Below are 22,486 nucleotides of genomic sequence, written 5' to 3'. Positions count from 1 at the left end.
ACCGAAACCGGTTATCGAAAATAAAGGTTATTATTAGCGATCTTGGCAAAGAAGTTTATCTTCACTAATCTAATACGATACAAAATTCGTAGTTCTCCTCAGGAGGTACAAGCGGCCTCAATATTTCTGATACCTACTTAGGGAATTGCTCATCACACTCTACAGTTCCCTCTGAGAAGTGGCAGCATTTATTGACGGATGTTAGTTTTTAAGTTCATCGAAAGTAGATGTGATTTGCTCACTTTCTCTTTTAATGCACTCGAGAGATATAATCTCAGAGGGTTAAATGGGGCGGAGAGGGAGGCGGGGGGGGGCGGGGGGCGGAGGAGGAGGTCTTATTTTGTTAGTGATAACTCTATCTTAAAACACGTCGTGAATTTCCTGTAGTGAGGAGTTGGTTGTATGTGCCGTCAGAGTCCTGCTGAAAGGTCGAAAAAGCTCGTTCTCTCTCAGGTAACTGGCGAGAAAGGGCGCAAATGCTTTCCACATATCTCTCATTGTTGTTTTCTGAAAAACAAAAAAAGAATCTTTTGTTCTCTCAACGCTACCAGCGCGTCACACCTCTATTTTCTGTTCATACAGGGGTGCCTCGTGTATTACGTTAGGCTTTCCAGAGCTCCAGTAATGGTGATTTCGTGAATTAACGTATCCACTTAGATGGAACCATGGTTCGCCCGAACAGAAAATTAGGTGAAGGTCAATTTCTCTTCCACGTACACAATTCAAATCTATTCACAAAACTGCAAACTTTTTTGAAGGCTCACTCAGCTTGAGTTCTTGTGCTGTAGCTATTTGGTACGGCTGTAACTTCAGTGACTTTATAGCCGTTTGAACAGAGCCATAGGAAATTCTCATTTGCTGAGGAAGATGCCGAATCGAGACCTTACTAAAGGACCTTACTAAAGCATGCCCAATGCTATCCAGAGCTTCTTCTGCAAGTACTGTAGGTGGCTGTCTCTATTTTCTGTCAAGAATACTTCTCATTTCACGAAATTTATTCATCAATCAATGAATCATACTCCAATTAGGAACCTGAACACCAGGAAATTGCTCTTGAAATAATCTTTTCATTTGAAACACTTTCACTCACTATCTGGCGTTGTATCGCTTAACAAACACTTACTGTCTGCGCTAAATTTCTACAGAAACAAAAGACCTCACAGCAGATGGGAAAAGATCTCAATGCCAGCCGGCTGGCCTCCAGCAGGTGAAAAAATCCCTGCCAAGCCATATAACACTGTTGTCTGAATATAACACTATTGTGCACTGCACACAATAGAGGAACAGTTTGGAGACGCTGGCTGCATCTTGTATGTACGACTTCGTACACAATGGTGTAGCTAACCTGTTTCTACGGGTCATTACGTTAAGATTAGGGTCGCAACCGACTCTAACCATACAACTAATCAAAGGTTTGGCCGAGTTGGAAAATAAATTAATTTGATCACAGACAAAAAACTTATAAAAATGTATACATTGTGATGTCGCTCATAGGGGATGCGATGTAATTAACAGTATTGCCCGTGCACCGTTCACGAGAATCAAACATTTAAAACAAAATAGAAAATGCCTGAACACTGTGCATAAGATCAGCTCCCAGCAACACACCTGAAAATAAGACTTAATCTAAAGCATTTGTTTTAAAATAAAAGAGGAAACTAATCAGTGGACCTGTGCGTAAGGAAACGCGTTGGATGTGCTAACTGGAAAGCTATGAGGTGAGTGGCTTAGGTGCAAAAACGTAACGTCGCAATACAAGAGAAAATTGTGGATAAAATCATTTATTCCTAAGACATTAATGTGAGGCATATTCACAATTCCTGATAACATTAATTCCTAAAACATTAAAGAAAAGCATCGATACATTCACTGTTATAATCTACACCTAAAATCATTGGTGTGAATCATTCATGTAGCTGCTGTTTCCTGATAACTGATCGCAATAACTCGTGAAACGGTACACGTTTCGCAGTAGACCCGCGTTCCCACGTGGTTTGTGGAGACGCAATTTCTAGGTATCGTGGCCAAGTTGCAACAATATCACATCACACAATCATGAACAGTTAAGATTCTTTAAAACAAACATGAGATCGGATAGTTAGTGATGACGGTAGCCCAACAACTCTAATGTTCAACCACGTGGTTGACTCCCCACGGATGAAAGATACATAAAGCAAGGAAAATTTACGAGATGGCAAAGCTGTTAATATTTAGAAAAATAAAAGCTTATACAGGCACAGCTGAAGGCAAACAGACATTCATACAGAAGCGAGTGCTCACTTCTTATCGACACCGTTGGGTGGCGCTCTTCCGGCGGATCCAAGTCTGCTACAGAAATTTACTAAAGGAAAAATCTGCCAAAGTTTTGCATTCCTTGCTGCGACAAGGCAAAATAATCTTTCAGAGTTGAAAAGCGAGACCAAAAGCTAACAGCTGTCCTCTCACCAAGTTAACAACGCGCCACGCGGTCAGTCTAACTCACCCTTTCTTCGACTGGAGCACAGCTGTGGACGCTTTCTGTACCAGCGGCAGACTGCCTCCCTTTTTCTTCTCCAGCCTCTTCCACGCTCTGCGTGGCCCGGAAAACCCAAAGATGCCATTTTGCCACCAACCTAACGCAGGTGGATTTCTCACAAGTAGCGCAAACCTCTTTGCTTACTTGACCACTACGAGAGTTGGCTATTCTGTACAACTGCTGCTGAATCTGTATGACTATTGCAGACTTTCTGCAGCAGATTGCGCCACCGTCTAGCAACGTGACACACAACCACATTCATTCAATCACACCACTGTGAGAATTATGAGAAAAGAGAAACACGGAAAAGAAAGAGAAATGCTAGTGAAAATGGGCTACCGGACTAATGAAAGGTGGCTACAGGACCCTTTCAATGGCAGGGAGAGGTGGGCTGCGGTGTGATGGGTCAATTGTCATCCCAGGGAAAATGGACAGGAACAGAAATGATTAGCGAACAAGTTAACACAATGAACTGAAAATTTACTTAAGCTGTATTTCTCGAAGTGTACGATGGCAAATAATGCAGCAAGAAATAATGTACAGCTCTCAATGTCAACAAGGATGAGAGTTGCTGAACTAAAGCTTCAGCTGTGATATTGGAACTGTGACCAGGTGGCCTCTACTTAGCGTCACATAGCAGAGTGGCTCCAAGCGCAAGTGGGACACGTAGCTGCCATTGGCCATCCTGTGTCACGGCAGCAGAGGGCACTCGTGGTACAGAGACAGTGGAGGCGTGGCTCAGCGGGGATGCACCATTGGGTCCGCCGGATCCTGCGCAACTGTTGTCGGTGCCTGACGGAAACTTGCAACCCCATTGCCAACTTTGAGACGTCCCTGGGGTTGTATCGATGATTTGGTGGAAGACACCAAACAGCAAGGTCATCGGTTTTGTCAGATTAGGGAAGGATGGGGAAGAAAATTGGCTGTGCTCTTTCAAATGTACCATCTTGGCATTTGCCTGAAGCCATTTAGGAAAATCACGGAAAACCTAAATCAGGATGGCCGGACACGGGATTGAACCGTCGTCCTCCCGAATGCGAGTCCAGTGTGCTAATCACTGCGCCACCTCGCTCGGTATCGGGGCTGTATCGATACGTAACACCACAGTATCAGCATGACAATGCACCTTGTCATAAAGCAGCATCTGTAAGGCGATGGTTTGCGGACAATAACGTTCCTGAAATAGAATGGCCTGCACAGAGTTCCGAACTTTACCCAAGGGAACACCTTTGGGATGAGTCAGAACGTCAACACACTCAAGATCCCAGTGTGCAATTAGACTACCTCCTCTGGTTTCGGTTCGTGAGAAAGAATAGACTGCCATTCGTCCACAGACATTCAGACACCCCATTCATAGTGTCGCTAGCAGAGTTTAAGCTGCCTTAAAGGAGAAGGGCAGACGCACCTACATTACTCCTAGAACACTAAAGGGGAGGAAAATGTTACAGTGTTACTAAACCGTTGTAAATAATACTATTCCATATTGTACACAATGTAAGTCATAATTTACAGCTTCCTGGCTAGTTAATTACAATTACAGAGTTTCCAATTTTATGTCACACACAATGAGTACTAAATGTCCTCAAGAATGAAATTTTCTCCCTGCAACTGTGTGTGTGCTTATACAAAATGTTCTGGCAAACTGAAACTGTGTGCCGGTCCGAGATTCGAAATTGGGACCACTGCCATTCGTGGGGACGCGCTCTACCGACTGAGCTACTCATGCACGACTCACGAGCCGTCCTCATGGCTAAGCCATGTCTCCGCAATATCTTTTCTTGCAAAAGTGCTATTCCTGCATGTTTTTCAGGAGAGATTCTGTGAAGTTTGGAAAGTGCGAGATGAGGTAATGGCGGAATTGAAGCTGTGAGGAGGAATCGTGAGTCGTGCTTGGGTAGGTCAGTGGGTAGAGCACTTGTACGTGAAATGCAAACATCCTGCGTTCATATTTCGGTCCATCACACAGTTTTAATCTGTCAGAAAGTTTCATAAAGTCCTGTTTTACACACTGTACTTACAATACCAAATTGCTGGCAACGGCGAATTGGTACCAACTATAATGTAAATCTTGCGACAGTTTAGTAATCTAGGGCTAAAGTCCTACTAATACCTGCTTAGGTGCTTTTGATCGGGTTGTGTAATTAGTTGCGTGAGTTAAGATCCTCATCTCCTCTAACAGTATTTTGTGGCCGTTCTCTGGCTATTGTGGGTAGTTCTCTTTGTTTCATACGGTCACAACGCTCGATGACTGTGTGGGCGTTTGTTTCAACGTAAGTACGGCTGCTTTCGAGGGGAAGGCTTTACACGCGTGGCACTCCATTGCCAATGATATTTATAACGAGGCACAACTTTTCCCAACCTTCGGAGCGGGCCGTAACATCAGTTTCAACCATCACTCTGAAGAACGAGTTCTATCTTGCCAGTTGTCGCATCGCAGTAAGGAAAAAATGCTGCTGGCTTCGCTAAGAATGGTTCCATTAATTTTCCAAAATGATTATGATAATATATAGAAGCAGAACAGATTACGAAAACAAGTTTTCTTGAAAATACTGCAGATACTTAAATTCAAAATATCGTAATAATTATGACCAATAAAGAAAAGATCTGTAGCGCATTATAAATCGGTGGTGTGAGAACATAATATTAGAAATAATCTTTTAATCCAACAATTTCCTTAAAATCACACAGCTATAAAAATCGGTAAGACAAACTCTTTCTTTCCTTTTAAGCAAAAAGGAAAATGTTATCCACAAAGTTAACTTAAGAAACAAATGTACCTTTGCTTCATTTATGTAGCACTATTTTCTTTGTAGTCGCGGCACATGACATGAAATCTTCAGTTTCTACGCATACTATGTCCTTTCAAACGGAGACTGTCGTTATCCTCTCCCATCCTCCCCTAATCCGAGCATGACTTCTCTACCTCATGATCTCGCCGTGAACAGGACGCTAAAGCCTAATCTTTAGTCTTTAAATTTTTTTACAAACGTAGCCTGTATTTCTAGAAATGGCTAGCACATTTGTTGCTTTCTGCGAATCTTCTGTGTATTATTCTCAGGCCCTAGAAAATTACGTTCATTCATGCTACCCGAGAAGGTGCCTCGTCTTACAACATATCATTTATGGAACATAAATACTTTTCCACAAAGTAATAATCCATCAGATATTGCTTAAAAAGAACTATATCAGAAAATATCAGTGTCAAAAAAACAGAAACATAAAGTGTCGTCTCCTTAAAAATCATCGATGAAAAAAATTCTAACACTATTATGCACGGCAACTATGTCGTCATTCACTCCAAAAATAAATGTTCTGCTGCGTTATTACTAATAATTACACATTAACATTTTTAATTGTCCTAAAGGCGTTCTGAAACATATCTATACAGTATTATCTTCCGAGCTTCAGGGATGACAAAGAAACGGAAATGTTTTAGAGTATCTCCGATAGAGAAACGTTTGAGGTACATCGGCTTGCATATTTCAGGGGCAATTTTAACTCCAGAAAGTGGCAGGATCCGCATTGCTGTAGGGATTCTGGTGCGCAGCTTAAGGCTATTTACAACTTCGGAAGAAGCCGTATGCGTGGGAAATGCTTTTAAGCGGCAGTCGTGCGTTTGTGTACACTGCGGCGCCGTGCCTTCTTTTTTTCCCGTTCGTGATTGTCTGGAGGTGGGAGGGGGGGGGGGGACTCTGACGTAAGCGAGGCTAAGCGATAGAATACTTGTGACTGGCTTCTCTGATGAGTTAACGTCAAAACACACCCTGAGTATGGCGTCGTGCAATAGCCGCCGAAACGTCGGAATTTTATAGTTGACAATGCGGTCCCAAACCCAGAAGAATGGCCGGCCGGAGTGGCCGTGCGGTTCTAGGCGCTACAGTCTGGAACCGAGTGACCGCTACGGTCGCAGGTTCGAATCCTGCCTCGGGCATGGATGTGTGTGATGTCTTTACGTTAGTTAGGTTTAATTAGTTCTAAGTTCTAGGCGTCTGATGACCTCAGAAGTTAAGTCGCATAGTGCTCAGAGCCCACAAGAATTTTATTGACTGTGACAACGGTCGTGGAAGCCTGCATTTAAATGTCAAAAATGTTTTCCTAGTAAACTTTATCATCTTCTTCTACAGCGTACAACCCGTGCCTGCGTCTGTTTGAACATAAGCCTCCACATATTATCCTGTTCTCCCAACAGCTTCCACTCTCCACTCTATCCCAGTCTTCTCTCGCTTCGTCTCACATTCCTTCATACAAACGATCCATCCGTCTCTTGGACTCCCTCTAAGTCTTTTGCCTCTTATTTTCATTTCATGTGTCTGATTTGGTATCCTGTCAACTCCCATTCTTTTACCGTGACCACACCGTCTTAATCTCTCTTTCCTAAGGGCTATATCCTGCTCGCCTGCTCTATACAGTTGTAAAGCGCATGCTGGATGCTGGAAAAGTCTGTCTGTCAGAGTGTAAATTAATATGGTTTGTATGGAAGTGTGTGTAGTGATGTAACAAGTGGACATCAAAATGAAGGCAGACATATGGACACTAGCCGAAACAAGCCGCCTACACTGTCGCAAGCCAGCATCCAGCACTATGCTAGCAATAATGATGTAACTTCCTGAAACCATCTGAAGATGAACCTGAAAAGGTTCGAAAACCAGTTCATGGAATAAAACATAATTATTCAAAAAAGTGACTGGTTGCAGTTTTGTATAACTTATTTGCATTCAATATACAGTCACGGTTCTAAAATATCCGTAATGGATAAGCATAATCTTTCTTCATTGCCCAATTTTACAATACAAAGTGAATATTGGAACATAACATGCTCGGTATAGCATATGTTCGCTTTTTCGTTGTACATTCTTGCTCCATATTAGGTTTCTTACTGTGTGCAGTTATCTATGTGCTGGCCGTTTGCCCTTTCACTAATTCCTTTGTTGTAACTGACGCTGTCTTCTATTACGGTTCCCATTTACTTGAAACTTCTCACTTTCTTTAGTACTTGCCTTCTAATACTTACATTCGTTGCCACACTCGTCAGTAAAGTTAATAACGAATGAAAAAATACAACTGAATAAAATGACTTCTTTTCGAACTGAAATAGTGTTGCCACTTGTATAACCTGACATTTCTGAATAATCAGCTTCGACCAGAAAAGGACTTGTACGACGACCCTCCAAGTACATCAATCAAAATCCACTGTGTTACCTTCTTGTGCCAGATTTAGCGTGTATACTTCGAATACAGCCTCCTTTCTTTTTTTATTACTATTTATCGGTATTCTCCTCAACACAGGGAATTCTCCCCAACATGACAACATACTCAGAATTTATTACGATAATTATTACTCAAGTACTCAACACTATCTCTTCAAGAAGTTTCTCTAGGTACTTCCATCTTGTGTATCCTTTTGTTCTGCGCCGAATCTTCAAGTTGTCATCTATACATTTTGGAGCCAGAGAGTAATCGGTCATTCTCTTCTTCTTCTTTCCTCAGTTTTCCACACCATTGCCAATTTTGGTATTCTTATTCCTTTCATTCTTCTTAAATGAGTGTAATGCTGTAACTCTCTTCGATCCATCACATCACATAATCCTTCTTCCGCTTAGATGATATTATCACTTCGGTGTTCCTTAAGAGGTCTCTCCTTGATATTCTTGCTAGTCTTCTCCAGAAATCCATTTGTAATACTTCCAGCTTGTCTCTGATTATTTGTTCAGGTCACTGCTCCATCCAGAACTATACTCTTTCGCATCGACTTTTATACGTGTCTTATATTCATCACATTCCTGCTCCATAACACTGAATTAACCATGACAATGACCTTGCTTTCATTAATAAATTATTTTACTAACTTCTAAATTTAAATTTCCCTCTTTTTTTCTAAAACGGGCCCCTTGTAGCAAAAATTGTTGACTTTCTTTTTCATCTAGATCGTTATTAACACATTCTATTTTTTGATAATAACTCTACAAACCCCAGTTTTTATATTCCATTTGCAGCTAATTATACATATAATTTCCAATTCTCTCCTGTTTGTTTTCCTGAACTTCTTTTCTCGTGTTTGATTATTACACAACAGTAAGGAGATGATGACGATGATGTTTGGTTTGTGAGGCGCTCAACTGCGCGGTCATCAGCGCCTGTACAAAGTCCCAATTTTTACACTGTGCATTTTTCTTTCGCAATCCACTCTAGTCACTGTCACAAATGATGAAGAAGATGATGATGATGAAATGATGAGGACAATACAAACACTCCATCGCCGGGCAGATGAAATCTCCACCCCGACCGGGAATCGAACGCGGGACCCCGTGATCCAGACTCAGCAACGCTAACCACTGGAGCACGAGCTGCGGGCGACAGGAAGGAGAGGTCAGCAGCAGAGTGTTGTGGCAACTGTCATCCCAGGGAAGCTGGACAGATGCAGAAATTCTTAGCGAACAAGTTAACACACTAAACAGAAGATTTACATAACTTTTGTTTCTCCCAGTGTACGAAAATTCATTATAAATAATTCAGCAAGGAACAGAGTCCAGCTCTCAATGTCGACAAGGAAGAGTCCCTCTGAATTAAGCACAAACGATGGTGTCGTAGCGAAGAGGCTCCACGCGCAAGTGGGTTGAGCGGTTGCCGCCAGCCGTCCCATATTGCGCAGCAGAGTGCGCTCGTGGACCAGAGCTGCTGGAGATGTGGTTCAGCGGACGAGCGCCATTGGGTCCACCAGATCCCGCACGGCCGCTGTCTGCGCCTGACGCAAACTTGCAGTTCTGTTACCAATATGAAGATGACTGTCGTGTGATTTTGATATGTGATGCGACATCTTTGTCTTTGACAACACCCTATCCGTCCCTCAAAGTTTATGTGTGGTCGCACTGTCGCAGCCACTGTCCACGCGAGAGACAAATTATGAAACGTACTGCTCCGCAGATTTACTTGGATACGTATATTGGTGGACCTGGATTAATCCTAGGAAGTTCTATGTTATTAAATATGTCTAAATGTTACCTGACTCGTTTTTTGGTCCGAAAGCCGTGGCTCCTAAACCGCTAACAAAAGCCCTTTAGTAATTTAACTAAGTTACATTCAGAAAGATCCCGATATCCAGCCATTGTGCTGGACAACGCACACCGTTAACAATTCATACACTGTCTCAGTCTGGCAACTTTATTAACGGTATACACAAATGTTGACATGGCTCTAATCACTATAGGACTTAACATCTGAGGTCATCAGTCCCCTAGACTTAGAACTACGTAAACCCACCTAACCTAAGGACATCACACACATCCATGCCCGAGGCAGGATTCGAACCTGCAACCATAGCAGCCGCGTGGTTCTGGACTGAAGCGCCTAGAACCGCTCGGTCACAACGGCCGGCCGATACGCACAAAAATAAGGCAGGATAACACTTCAAAGTCCAACGATCACACGAAAACACCACACTCAAATTTCCACTGAAACTAAAGGAATTTATTGACTCCAGTTAAACCTCACCAAGTTCTTCGGTCATCAAACACGACGTCTAGCATCTCTCGGTCCCGATCCGATATAAGGCGCTACCTGGTGATCTCGTGTGTGCTCACAAAACCGCATCAGTCACCTGGATCTCTGGAAAATCATTGTTCAGCGAAAGTGTAGGTTTCTAATTTCCACCTTCCGGTACAAACAATGGGCATTCTGAAGACCTTGATCCACCTAGCCCATTAAATCTCAGATACCGACAACCTACAAATGGAACTGGAACACCTAAAAACTCTGTTCCTGAACAATTTATATTCGTCCCAGCTAGTGCAGAGAGCACTACAGACGTGCGAATGGCAGACAAAAGAAGAGGATGAAGCTTTCAAAAGGACAGCTTATGCACCATATATTGGAAATATTTCCGCAAAAATAGGCAGAGTGTTACGAAAACGTAACGTTAAAATGATCTTTCGCCCTGTATAAAAAATCTCGTCGCTTCTGGGATCTATTAGAACACAGAGCGGCGCAAAGCAGGTGTTTGTAGGCCTCTGGCAAATCTTATATATGGCAAACGACGTAGCCCCACACTGTTTAGAAACCCAAAAACAGACGACGTACCCGCGTCCTCCAAGTCAGCACATCCGCTATAGCAGAACGCTCTATCACTACTGGTCATTCGATGAAATGTAATGAAACCAAAAATTGTTCCTCCTCTCGGTCTTCTGCAACTCCTTCATCAATGAATCGATGTAAATACGACGGAGTCCCTTATCAATCGTGTCACAGAAAAAGTTCATGCTCTGCTTAACCTGCGTTGTTCTGAGATTTTCCCGCTCGAAGATGATCGATTGGATGGACTGGATTGGATTGTTTGGGGGAAGAGACTACACAGCGAGGTCATCGGTCTCATCGGATTAGGGAAGGACGGGGAAGGAATCCGGCCGTGCGCTTTCAAAGGATCCATCCTGGCATTTGCCTGGAGCGACTTAGGGAAATCACGGAAAACTTAAATCAGGATGGGCGGAAGCGGAATTCAACCGTCGTCCTCCCGAATGCGAGTCCAGTGAGTTAACCACTGCGCCACCTCGCTCGGTGAAGATGATCGACTTGATATCTGTGAGGCGAGCATTCACCGCGGTGAGCGCGTGGTACAACACACAGGCATGCAGCAGAAACTGCAGGCCACTTTTTGCTGCTATTACGTGCACAAACTTGTACTGTGCATTTGAAAAGTCTGATGAGTTATTTAATACCGAGACGAAAAGTGCTATGAGAAACGGGATCTGTGCATTGCACATAATATACCTTATATCATTAAATTTGTATAAACAAAAGTTTTTCACTATAAAAGGAGATAGCCTAATGGTTGAGGCGACAGTTCGTGAAAAACAGGAGATGCGGGTTCGAGTTCTGGCACGACTTAAATTTTCGTTTATGGCGACATATTGACGATAAAATACAGTATTGTGCAAAAGGTAACACGAAACTTGTGGTGTCACCGCCAGACACCACACTTGCTAGGTGGTAGCCTTTAAATCGGCCGCGGTCCATTAGTGTACGTCGGACCCGCGTGTCGCCACTATCAGTGATTGCAGGCCGAGCGCCGCCACACGGCAGGTCTAGTCTAGAGAGACTCCCTAGCACTCGCTTCAGTTGTACAGTCGACTTTGCTAGCGATGGTTCACTGTATACATACGCTCTCATTTGCAGAGACGACAGTTTAGCATAGCCTTCAGTTACGTCATTTCCTACGACCTAACAAGGCGCCATATTCAGTTACTATTGATACTGATATTGTGAATCATGTACCGTCAAGACCGACGTTCATCATTAATGGATTAAAGTTAAGTATCAAACTAATTACGTCCGCTTTCTGAATACTCATTCCTTGTCATGTTCCAGACCTCGCGTCAGTATAGTCCTTCTCTCGTCACGCCAGCCTGCGTGATCTAAAACGCGTGCATTTCGGCCTCCTCTAGTAAAACGGTGTTGGCTCTTCTACCAACACAACAAATATAAAATCACCTTAAAATTTGTGAACACGGTAAAAATTGTCCACCAGACGTATTTTTAGGACATTTAATTTGATCTGCTTTTTATATTTTAAGCTTCTTTGCCGCGGGTCGAAACCTTCCTCAAAGTTTTGCTATTTTTCGACTTTGTGCCCCTGTGATGGAATCGCTTGTTGAGTAGAATCTCTTCGCCAGAGAGGCTTGTCGTGCGAATGTGGTTCACGATGCGGCCTGTGACTGGCAGCCACTGGAGTCTTCAGTTAGCAGCGGCACGAGGAAGCTGGCGGGCGGGGCCCTGTGCTGGGAGCAGCCCGTGTATGTGCCAGGAAACGACTTGGCCGCACCTGCAGTGACAGCGTGGACTAGTTGTAGTTGAGAGCCGTTGTTTGGAAAGCTGTAATTTGGAAGGGAATTCTCCTTTTGCGTGCAAGAGCGCTTTCGTTGCACAATACTGGCGTTTGCCAGAAGGACACAGGCGGTTAAAGCTTGGAGGTCTGTGCAGTCTTCACTATACTGTTGCGGCGCTCTGGTTGCATTTACGCACGAGTACTGGATAACTCCACGAGGAGCTGAATAACTTTATTATTGAGTATTTGCCCATCTGTGTGTTTTAGTTGTTCGTCTTGCTAAATATTATAATTGAATCTGCCCTTGTGGGGCGCCTGTAGTTCCATTATTTCGTGACAGGTCATTTGTTTGTTCTAACTATTCATGTTACAAGGTTGTCATTGAGTTTGCCCTGTTGGGGGCCATTATTTTGTACGCATGTGTGGGACCGGTGTTACCTGATTTGTTTCATTTAATGTACTACCAGGAAGAGTGCGCAAGGGCGACGTGTGAAATAAAATACGATTGCAAGATTACGCCTTTGTAAACCCACTGAGGTAGTGGTGGATGAATTCTAATGCTGCAGATTTGTTCCTGAGTTAAGTAATTACCTTTTGTAACTAAACAGTTCACGTCTCCTAATATGGCGTTAATCTGAAGGAGTCTTGCATCTAAACTTGTTTTGAAATTGTTCGGTACTTCTGTACAGTAAATGAGAAAATTTTAAATTTTAGCACGAGAAAAATTGATGTGTACAGAACTTGTGATAATGGGTCCCGCTGTAATCTGTTGTTGTGTATTTCAAGGGCTTTGCTAAACTGGATTTCTCTGAATGTTGTTGCTGTCTGTTTGTTATTAGAAATTTGTTTAAGATACCATTGGCGATTTTAAATTTTTTATCACAAGTAGTTATCTAACTTGAGTTGAAACTTTTAATTGGTGTTATAATTGCTTTGGGGTCAAATTTGACACTACTGTATCCCCGGTATTTTATCCTTGATGTTGGATCAGTGTAAATATCATCAATTAAGAGTGAGCTTTGTAATGGCTACCCCCTTAAAAGAAGAAAAAAATAAAAGGGGTAGGACAATATGTTTTTAATAACTGTTGAGTAAGAATTGCTTTTTAGTAAAATTTGTTTTAGAGGATGTCTGAATTGATGTTAGCCCGCCACCGTACCACTCCTTCTCAGCTCCTACTTAACCAAAGCTTATTAAATGTGTAGAACCACTGCCTGGAAAGCGGTTTTATCCGCTGCTACGCCTTGCCTTCGTGGGGAATTGAAATAATTTTAAAATTTTACGTGTGGTTTATTTTCTCGGCTCAATGCAAATTTGTTTCGGTTTGACTAGTTTCGACCACACTAGATAATTTCCAAATCTGTGTGTTTGCGAAAGCAATTCGTCGTCTCTACGCAAGAACTACACATCATAATTCTGTGTATAGTTGCTGCGCAGGCACTACATAAATTAGAGGATGATCGAGTGTGGTCGAAGCCAGTCGTACTATACAAGAAATGTGCAACTGAGACGGAAAAATAAACGATATATAAAAACAATTCTAAACATCGACGCAATTGGCGAATTCTTGCACGGCGAATGCGTCGTCTATAGTGAAAACTGAAAGGAGAACTTGTCGCTGCAGTCAGAGGTCTTAACTCCTGATGACGAGGGCGCAAAAGCTACCGAAGTCTCGGTAATTTTGTCTTTTATATTATTTTATTTTTAGTCTTTTCTATACGACTTTTAAGGAAACGGAAAGTTCTTTTTTGTTTTAGAAGTGAACAAGTCACAGCTACGGCCTGAATTTTCAGAGAAACAGACAGATGGAAATATGTGTGAGTGTGTGAAATCTTATGGGACTAAACTGCTAAGGTCATCAGCCCCTAAGCTTACACTCTACTTAACCTGAATTATCCTAAGGACAAACACACACACCCATGCCCGAGGGAGGACTTGAACCTCCGCCGGGACTAGCCGCACAGTCTATGACTGCAGCGCCTAGACCGCTCGGCTATTCCCGCGTGGCAGATGGAAATAAACGAAACCAAATACTTTCGTGGAGTTATGTACCGCCTATGCAACTCAATGAAGGCAATTTGTTTCTTGCCATAAGCGTTCCGCTTCTTTCATTTGGGAAGCATCATCAGTGGCCTGAAATACATGTTTCTTTTTATGCATACGAGTGCAATAAACTTATTATGTGATAGATATAATATGTTGCTATATTACATTTTGTCGTGTTTTTCTCTTGCTTTTTAGGTTAGAAGCATCTTTTGTAGCACAAGTTCCGTATTGTGAATGTATCGTTCGGTGTTAAGATTTCCAGCGCTGTTAACACATGTGTGTGGTCTTGGAGATTAATTTGTTAGTCTCCATACTCCAGCTGGACGATTTCTGATGTTGTTTCAACCAAATTTGTCACATCACATATTCCACTTTCACATCCGTTTGATAATCAACAGCCGGCCGCTTTGGCCGAGCGGTTCTAAGCGCTTCTGTCCGGAACCGTGCTGCTGCTACGGTCGCAGTTTCGAATCCTACCTCGGGCACGGATGTGTGTGTGGTCTTTAGGTTAGTTAGGTTTAAGTAGTTTTAAGTCTAGGGGACTGATGACCTCAGATTTTAAGTCCTATAGTGCTTGGTGGAGCCGTTTGAAGTTGATAATCCACATATGTGTATTTTCGGTGTGTGGTGTTGCCAACTGTTGTGTGTTTGTCTGTCTTTTGTTTCTGTTGTGTTTAATGTTCTTCATTTGTTGTGTGTGTGTGTGTGTGTGTGTGTGTGTGTGTGTGTGTGTGTGCGTGTGTGTCTGTTTGTGCACGCGCTCGTGAATTTGTACCTTTTTTTGAGTTTGTGTGTGTGGGTGTTTGTATTTTGGTGCGTGCAAATTTTTTTTAAATGTGTGTAATTTGCTGTGCAAATGTTTATGGGTTTGTGTGTGTATATTTCGCTGGAGATATATATATATATATATATATATATATATATATATATATATATGAAGGCAGTTTGTTTCTTGCCATACACGTTTCCCTTCTTTTGTTTGGGAAGCATCATCAGTAGTCTGAAAAAAAAAACATTTCCACACAGCAAAATACATACAAACTATATATATATATATATATATATATATATATATATATATATATATATATATTGGTGTGTGAAAATGTAATTTTTTTCAGGCCACTGATGATGCTTCCCAAACAAAAGAAGCAAAACGTGTATGGCAAGAAACAAACTGCCTTCATTTAGGTGCATAGACGGGACATACCTCCACGAATTTAGAGCATCTAAAGGAAAAGGCGGAAGACTGATAACAATGATGAAACCTAATACATATTTGAGAACTGAGAACATTTACGAGAATAGCCAACAAAAAAAAAATTTCTCTGAGCACTATGAGACTTAACATCTGAGGTCATCAGTCCCCTAGAACTTAGAACTACTTAAACCTAACTAACCTAAGTACATCACACACATCCATGTCCGAGGCAGGATTCGAACCTGCGAGCGTAGCGGTCGCGCGGTTCCAGACTGTAGCGCCTAGAACCGCTCGGCCACCCCAGCCGGCAGAACAGCCAACAGCTGTTCTCGTTGAGATATCGAGTGGTGGCAGCACGAGTAGATCAACAACGTGAAACGGAAGGAGCTCTTATTGTCGCCTGTGGTATTCACGCACTTTCCGCCAGTTTGTGACAGCAGCGAACTCGTCGTTTTTTGGATCGCGCAGCACTAGCTAGTAATAGCGGCGAGCTGCAGCAGCCGTACCTCCATGGCGATGGTGGAGTAGGGCACCTCGTCGCTGTCGAACTCCCAGCCCCTGGAGCAGGGCCGCGTGGGCCACGAGGGGTCTGCCGCCTGCACGGTGGACAGGTTCAGCGCCGCCCAGTCCAGCGCGTACTCGCGGCACTTGGAGAAGCCGCCGGACTCGGCCGGCGGGATCGCCAGCGCCTTCCTGCAACAGGGAGCGGCACGCCGTCCAACACTGCTGCTCTCTTGTGGATGCACTGGCTGACAGAAAATCTGAAGACCCAGAAGACAGGGTCGGCAGTCAGCGCTACTTCGTACACGTACACACCATCTACATCTATATCTACATACATACTCCGCAATCCACCACACGGTGCGTGGCGGAGGGTACCTCGTACCACAACTAGCATCTTCTCTCCCTGTTCCACTCCCAAACAGAATGAGGGAAAAATGACTGCCTATATGCCTCTGTACGAGCCCTAATCTCTCTTATCTTATCTTTGTGGTCTTTCCGCGTAATGTAAGTTGGCGGCAGTAAAATTGTACATCAGTCAGCCTCAAATGCTGGTTCCCTAAATTTCCTCAGTAGCGATTCACGAAAAGAACGCCTCCTTTCCTCTAGAGACTCCCACCCGAGTTCCTGAAGCATTTCCGTAACACTCGCGTGATGATCAAACCTACCAGTAACAAATCTAGCAGCCCGCCTCTGAATTGCTTCTATGTCCTCCCTCAATCCGGCCTGATAGGGATCCCAAACGCTCGAGCACTACACAAGAATAGGTCGTATTAGTGTTTTATAAGCGGTCTCCTTTACAGATGAACCACATCTTCCGAAAATTCTACCGATGAACCGAAGACGACTATCCGCCTTCCCCATAACTGCCATTACATGCTTGTCTCACCTCATATCGCTCTGCAATGTTACGCCCAAATATTTAATCGACGTGACTGTGTCAAGCGCAACGCTACTAATGGAGTATTCAAACATTACGGGATTCTTTTTCCTATTAATCTGCATTAATTTACACTTACCTATATTTAGAGTTAGCTGCCATTCTTTACACTAATCACAAATCCTGTCCAAGTCATCTTGTATCCTCCTATAGTCACTCAACGACGACACCTTCCCGTACACCACAGCATCATCAGCAAACAGCCGCACATTGCTATCCACCCTATCCAAAAGATCATTTATGTAGATAGAAAACAACAGCGGACCTACCACACTTCCCTGGGGCACTCCTGATGATACCCTCACCTCCGATGAACACTCACCATCGAGGACAACGTACTGGGTTCTATTACTTAAGAAGTCTTCGAGCCACTCACATACTTGAGAACCAGTCCCATATGCTCGTACCTTAGTTAGGAGTCTGCAGTGGGGTACCGAGTCAAACGCTTTCCGGAAGTCAAGGAATATGGCATCCATCTGATACCCTTCATCCATGGTTCGCAAGATATCATGTGAAAAAAGGGCGAGTTGCGTTTCGCAGGAGCGATGCTTTCTAAAGCCGTGCTGATGCATGGACAGAAACTTCTCTGTATCAAGAAAATTCATTATGTTCGAACTGAGAATATGTTCGAGAATTCTGCAACAAACCGATGTTAAGGATATTGGTCTCTAATTTTGAGGATCCGACCTTCTACCCTTCTTATATACAGGCGCTCGGGGCTTAACGATGGCCAGAGACTCGCGATAAATGCAAGCTAAGTAAGGAGCCAGTGCAGTAGAGTACTCTCTGTAAAACCGAATTGGAATCCCATCGATGGTTATGTAAATTATTAGAGCTACAATTCTCCGTGACAACTAGAACGGCCACCATAGTGTATTGGCGTTAATCGCGTTTAGATTTCCTGCCACGCCTGGTAGGATGTATAAGGGACGTGAGCAGCATCAGACTCGAGTCCTCAGTGTGAGGGACCATATACTCGTGTGAGACAGCGTTGTCAGCATCTGACACGAGTTTGGAAGGAGCCTCATTTGGTTTTCGATTTCATCAGCTAACCGAATCGAGTAACACCCAGATTTGTGAAACATTTGAATGCCACAGTGGTCTGATGTTGGACAGCCTGGGAACGTGAGGGCAGGCATGCTACTATTCAACTTTCCAATCGATCAAGTGAGACCACGACAAAGGAGGATCGCCGTATTGTGCGCCATCGTGACCCCTTCACATCTGCACCAGCCATCTGAGATCAAGTAATAGACTCTCAACGAGGTATCGTATCATATCGCACTATTGGTCGGAGATAGCAGCTTCCAGAGCAGGGAATAACTATCCTATCCACAGACTGCAGTTAACACCTCGACACAAACGGCTGTGTTTGAAGTGGTGCCACGACCAGGAAGCATGGGATGCTGATGAATGGCGTCACATTGCCTTCAACGATGAATCGCAGTTCAGCACTATCCCAGGTGAGTATCGTCACCGAGTATGACAGCGGTCGGGGAAGAGGTTCCATTCTTCCACGCACAGTGATATTACCGCTAGCGTCGTGCTGTGGGGAGCCATCAAGTATGAATTCAGATCACTGCTGGTAGAGGTTTGGGGGGGGGGGGGGAACTTTGTTGGGAGAATGGTACATCACACACACCCTGCGCCCTAATACACTCCTGGAAATTGAAATAAGAACACCGTGAATTCATTGTCCCAGGAAGGGGAAACTTTATTGACACATTCCTGGGGTCAGATACATCACATGATCACACTGACAGAACCACAGGCACATAGACACAGGCAACAGAGCATGCACAATGTCGGCACTAGTACAGTGTATATCCACCTCTCGCAGCAATGCAGGCTGCTATTCTCCCATGGAGACGATCGTAGAGATGCTGGATGTAGTTCTGTGGAACGGCTTGCCATGCCATTTCCACCTGGCGCCTCAGTTGGACCAGCGTTGGTGCTGGACGTGCAGACCGCGTGAGACGACGCTTCATCCCGTCCCAAACATGCTCAATGGGGGACAGATCCGGAGATCTTGCTGGCCAGGGTAGTTGACTTACACCTTCTAGAGCACGTTGGGTGGCACGGGATACATGCGGACGTGCATTGTCCTGTTGGAACAGCAAGTTCCCTTGCCGGTCTAGGAATGGTAGAACGATGGGTTCGATGACGGTTTGGATGTACCGTGCACTATTCAGTGTCCCCTCGACGATCACCAGTGGTGTACGGCAAATGTAGGAGATCGCTCCCCACACCATAATGCCGGGTGTTGGCCCTGTGTGCCTCGGTCGTATGCAGTCCTGATTGTGGCGCTCACCTGCACGGCGCCAAACACGCATACGACCATCATTGGCACCAAGGCAGAAGCGACTCTCATCGCTGAAGACGACACGTCTCCATTCGTCCCTCCATTCACGCCTGTAGCGACACCACTGGAGGCGGGCTGCACGATGTTGGGGCGTGAGCGGAAGACGGCCTAACGGTGTGCGGGACCGTAGCCCAGCTTCATGGAGACGGTTGCGAATGGTCCTCGCCGATACCCCAGGAGCAACAGTGTCCCTAATTTGCTGGGAAGTGGCGGTGCGGTCCCCTACGGCACTGCGTAGGATCCTACGGTCTTGGAGTGCATCCGTGCGTCGCTGCGGTCCGGTCCCAGGTCGACGGGCACGTGCACCTTCCGCCGACCACTGGCGACAACATCGATGTACTGTGGAGACCTCACGCCCCACGTGTTGAGCAATTCGGCGGTACGTCCACCCGGCCTCCCGCATGCCCACTATACGCCCTCGCTCAAAGTCCGTCAACTGCACATACGGTTCACGTCCACGCTGTCGCGGCATGCTACCAGTGTTAAAGACTGCGATGGAGCTCCGTATGCCACGGCAAACTGGCTGACACTGACGGCGGCGGTGCACAAATGCCGCGCAGCTAGCGCCATTCGACGGCCAACACCGCGGTTCCTGGTGTGTCCGCTGTGCCGTGCTTGTGAACATTGCTTGTACAGCCCTCTCGCAGTGTCCGGAGCAAGTATGGTGGGTCTGACACACCGGTGTCAATGTGTTCTTTTTTCCATTTCCAGGAGTGTATGTCTTCTCTCACGTGACAGTATCGTGGTGCCACTTTTCAATTGGACAATTGTCCACACATTGCATATGTCTCTATGAACTGTCTGCACGATATTGAGGTACTCCCGTGGGCAGGAAGATCCCCCGATCTGTTCCTTATAGGACATGCATGGGAAGTCAGCTCTATACCATTGTCAGTATTCCAGGATATCAAGTACCATTTGTGGGCAGCTTACCTCAGGAGCGGGTACAATAGCTTTGTAATCGGATCAGTGCATGCATCAGGACTGGGACGATACAACGCTAAGCTGATAAGTGTGATTATGCCAAGTTAGTAGTAAATTTTATGCGATATTGTAATCAACGAAATAACGTCACATACCCTCTCGGCTGTGAAGTTTCGCTCCCTTCCGGGTGCTTCGCTTTTTGTGTTAGGTAGTGTGGCTTTTGATACTGAACTACCGCAATGCGTATATAACAGAAATAAGACAGCAGGTTCCACATATTGCCCTTGTGATATGTGCATACATTTCATAACCGTTGTCTATATTTACACTTCGACATGAAATGATGTCCGGGAGTCCCCACCTAGGGAAGTTCGTCCAACGAGCTGCAAGTTTTTTCAGCTGACGCCACACTGGGCGAGTTGCGTGTCGATGATGATGATGAGGAGGACAGCAGAACACCCAGCCCCCGAACGAAGGAAATATCCGACCTGGCCAGATATCGAGCCCTGGCACGCTGCATGATTGGCAGACGCGCTGACCACTCAGGTACGGGGAATAAGGACAGAACGTACGACAACACAGCTGCTAGGATATATAGCTGTGCAAGTACTCCATATGTTCACACGTATTGTTTCAAGGCATTACTTAGCTTTCTGACTAGTAATACCTCATTTTCGATTCTTGCGAAGCTGCTGGTCCTAACTGTCTGTTAAATGAAGGAAAGAATATTGGGTTTAACGTCCCATTGACATTGGGGTCATTACAGACGGAGTATTAGCTCGGATGGTGCAAGAACAGGGAAAGAAATCGGCCTTGCCCTTTTAAAGGGACCATCCCGACATTTGCCTTGATTTAGGGAAATCACGGGAAACCTAAATCTGAATGGCCGCACGCGGACTGAACAGTCGTCCTCCAGAATGCAATTGGTTGGTTTGGGGGAAGAGAGCAAACAGCGAGGTCATCAGTCTCATCGGATTAGGGAAGGACGGGGAAGAAAGTCGGCCGTGCCCTTTCAGAGGAACCATCCCGGCATTTGCCTGGAGCGATTTAGGGAAATCACGGAAAACCTAAATCAGGATGGCCGGACGCGGGATTGAACCGTCGTCCTCCTTAATGCGAGTCCAGTGTGCTAACCACTGCGCCACCTCACTCGGTCTGACAATCTATTACATTGAATTGTTCCTTCAGCTACGTGTGCTTCTCTAATTTTTAGATTCATTAACATTCACACATGGTTTGTACAGAAATACAGGATTCGTTAAACAAACGACCTTAATGTTTGGTAGAACAGATACATATCCATATTTTAAAATTATTTTTATTCGTTGACATCACTTGTTCTTGTGTCAATGTGCCATCATATTTTTATCTAACTACAATTTTCGATTTTATATTATCATGGCAATTATGGTTTCCTATGAGAACTCATTTTAAAGCATGTATGACATGTGATATATCGGTGATAATTTTCCTGCCGTTGATGATGATTCACAACCGAAACGGATACGAAAATAAAATATCATTATTACAGACAGCGGAGTGTTATGCATTTTTTAAAATTTGTACATGCTGTCGACCATCGACTAAGTAAGACACTTTTATTCAGTTATAGTTAGTTTAGTTGGCGCACTCCCCTTGTTAGTATTTGCAGCTGTGTATTCTACAGTAGCGTACAGTCTATGTACTTACAGAATCCGATTATAACAATTTTGTCCTTTTACAAAGGGATTTGAAACTATAATTGGCTATCCTGCAATCGGCGTTCTTCGACACAGTTCCGCAATATGTGTTGCCTTTCTTTTTTCAGCTTCCTCATTTCCTCAACAGACAGTTCCTCTTTTCTTTTCTCGAGATACGATATCCACGCTAAAACGCCACTCTTTTTTCACAGCATTTCCGATCTTGTAGCGCATCGACGTTGGCATTCGTTTCTCCCTGTTTTTCCTGTGCAGTAGAACTATGTCCCGATCGTGGTCACCTGGTCGGGTGCATGACGCTTGACTTGGCTTGGGAGCTCTTCCCGCAGTTATTCTTTTGTTTCCCTCGCTACTGTCGAGGCTACGTAACGTCAAAAGGATGACGATGATGACGTAAGTTCTTGGGGGCACGACATCAGGGTCTTTAGCGCCTTTACGAAGATCTTTGGGATGAGTGAGAGAGTTAAAGGAAATCCATAAAACTTT

At 44.4% G+C, this 22,486-nt stretch overlaps 1 protein-coding gene across 1 annotated transcript in view; it reads right to left on the bottom strand.

Moving 5' to 3' along the window:
• Nucleotides 1–22,486, bottom strand: part of LOC126457009 (organic cation transporter protein-like) — a 161,732-nt gene that overhangs the window by 64,922 nt on the left and 74,324 nt on the right. Inside the window, exon 2 of the mRNA XM_050092978.1 lies at nt 16,083–16,269. Coding sequence (XP_049948935.1) covers nt 16,083–16,269 — 187 coding nt within the window. The remainder of the gene's footprint in view (nt 1–16,082; nt 16,270–22,486) is intronic.

The sequence above is a fragment of the Schistocerca serialis genome, chromosome 2 (assembly GCF_023864345.2).
Source record: "Schistocerca serialis cubense isolate TAMUIC-IGC-003099 chromosome 2, iqSchSeri2.2, whole genome shotgun sequence".
NCBI lineage: Eukaryota > Metazoa > Arthropoda > Insecta > Orthoptera > Acrididae > Schistocerca > Schistocerca serialis.
The sequence above is the reverse complement of the archived record's forward strand: the minus strand, read 5'-3'. Positions and strand labels throughout refer to the sequence as shown.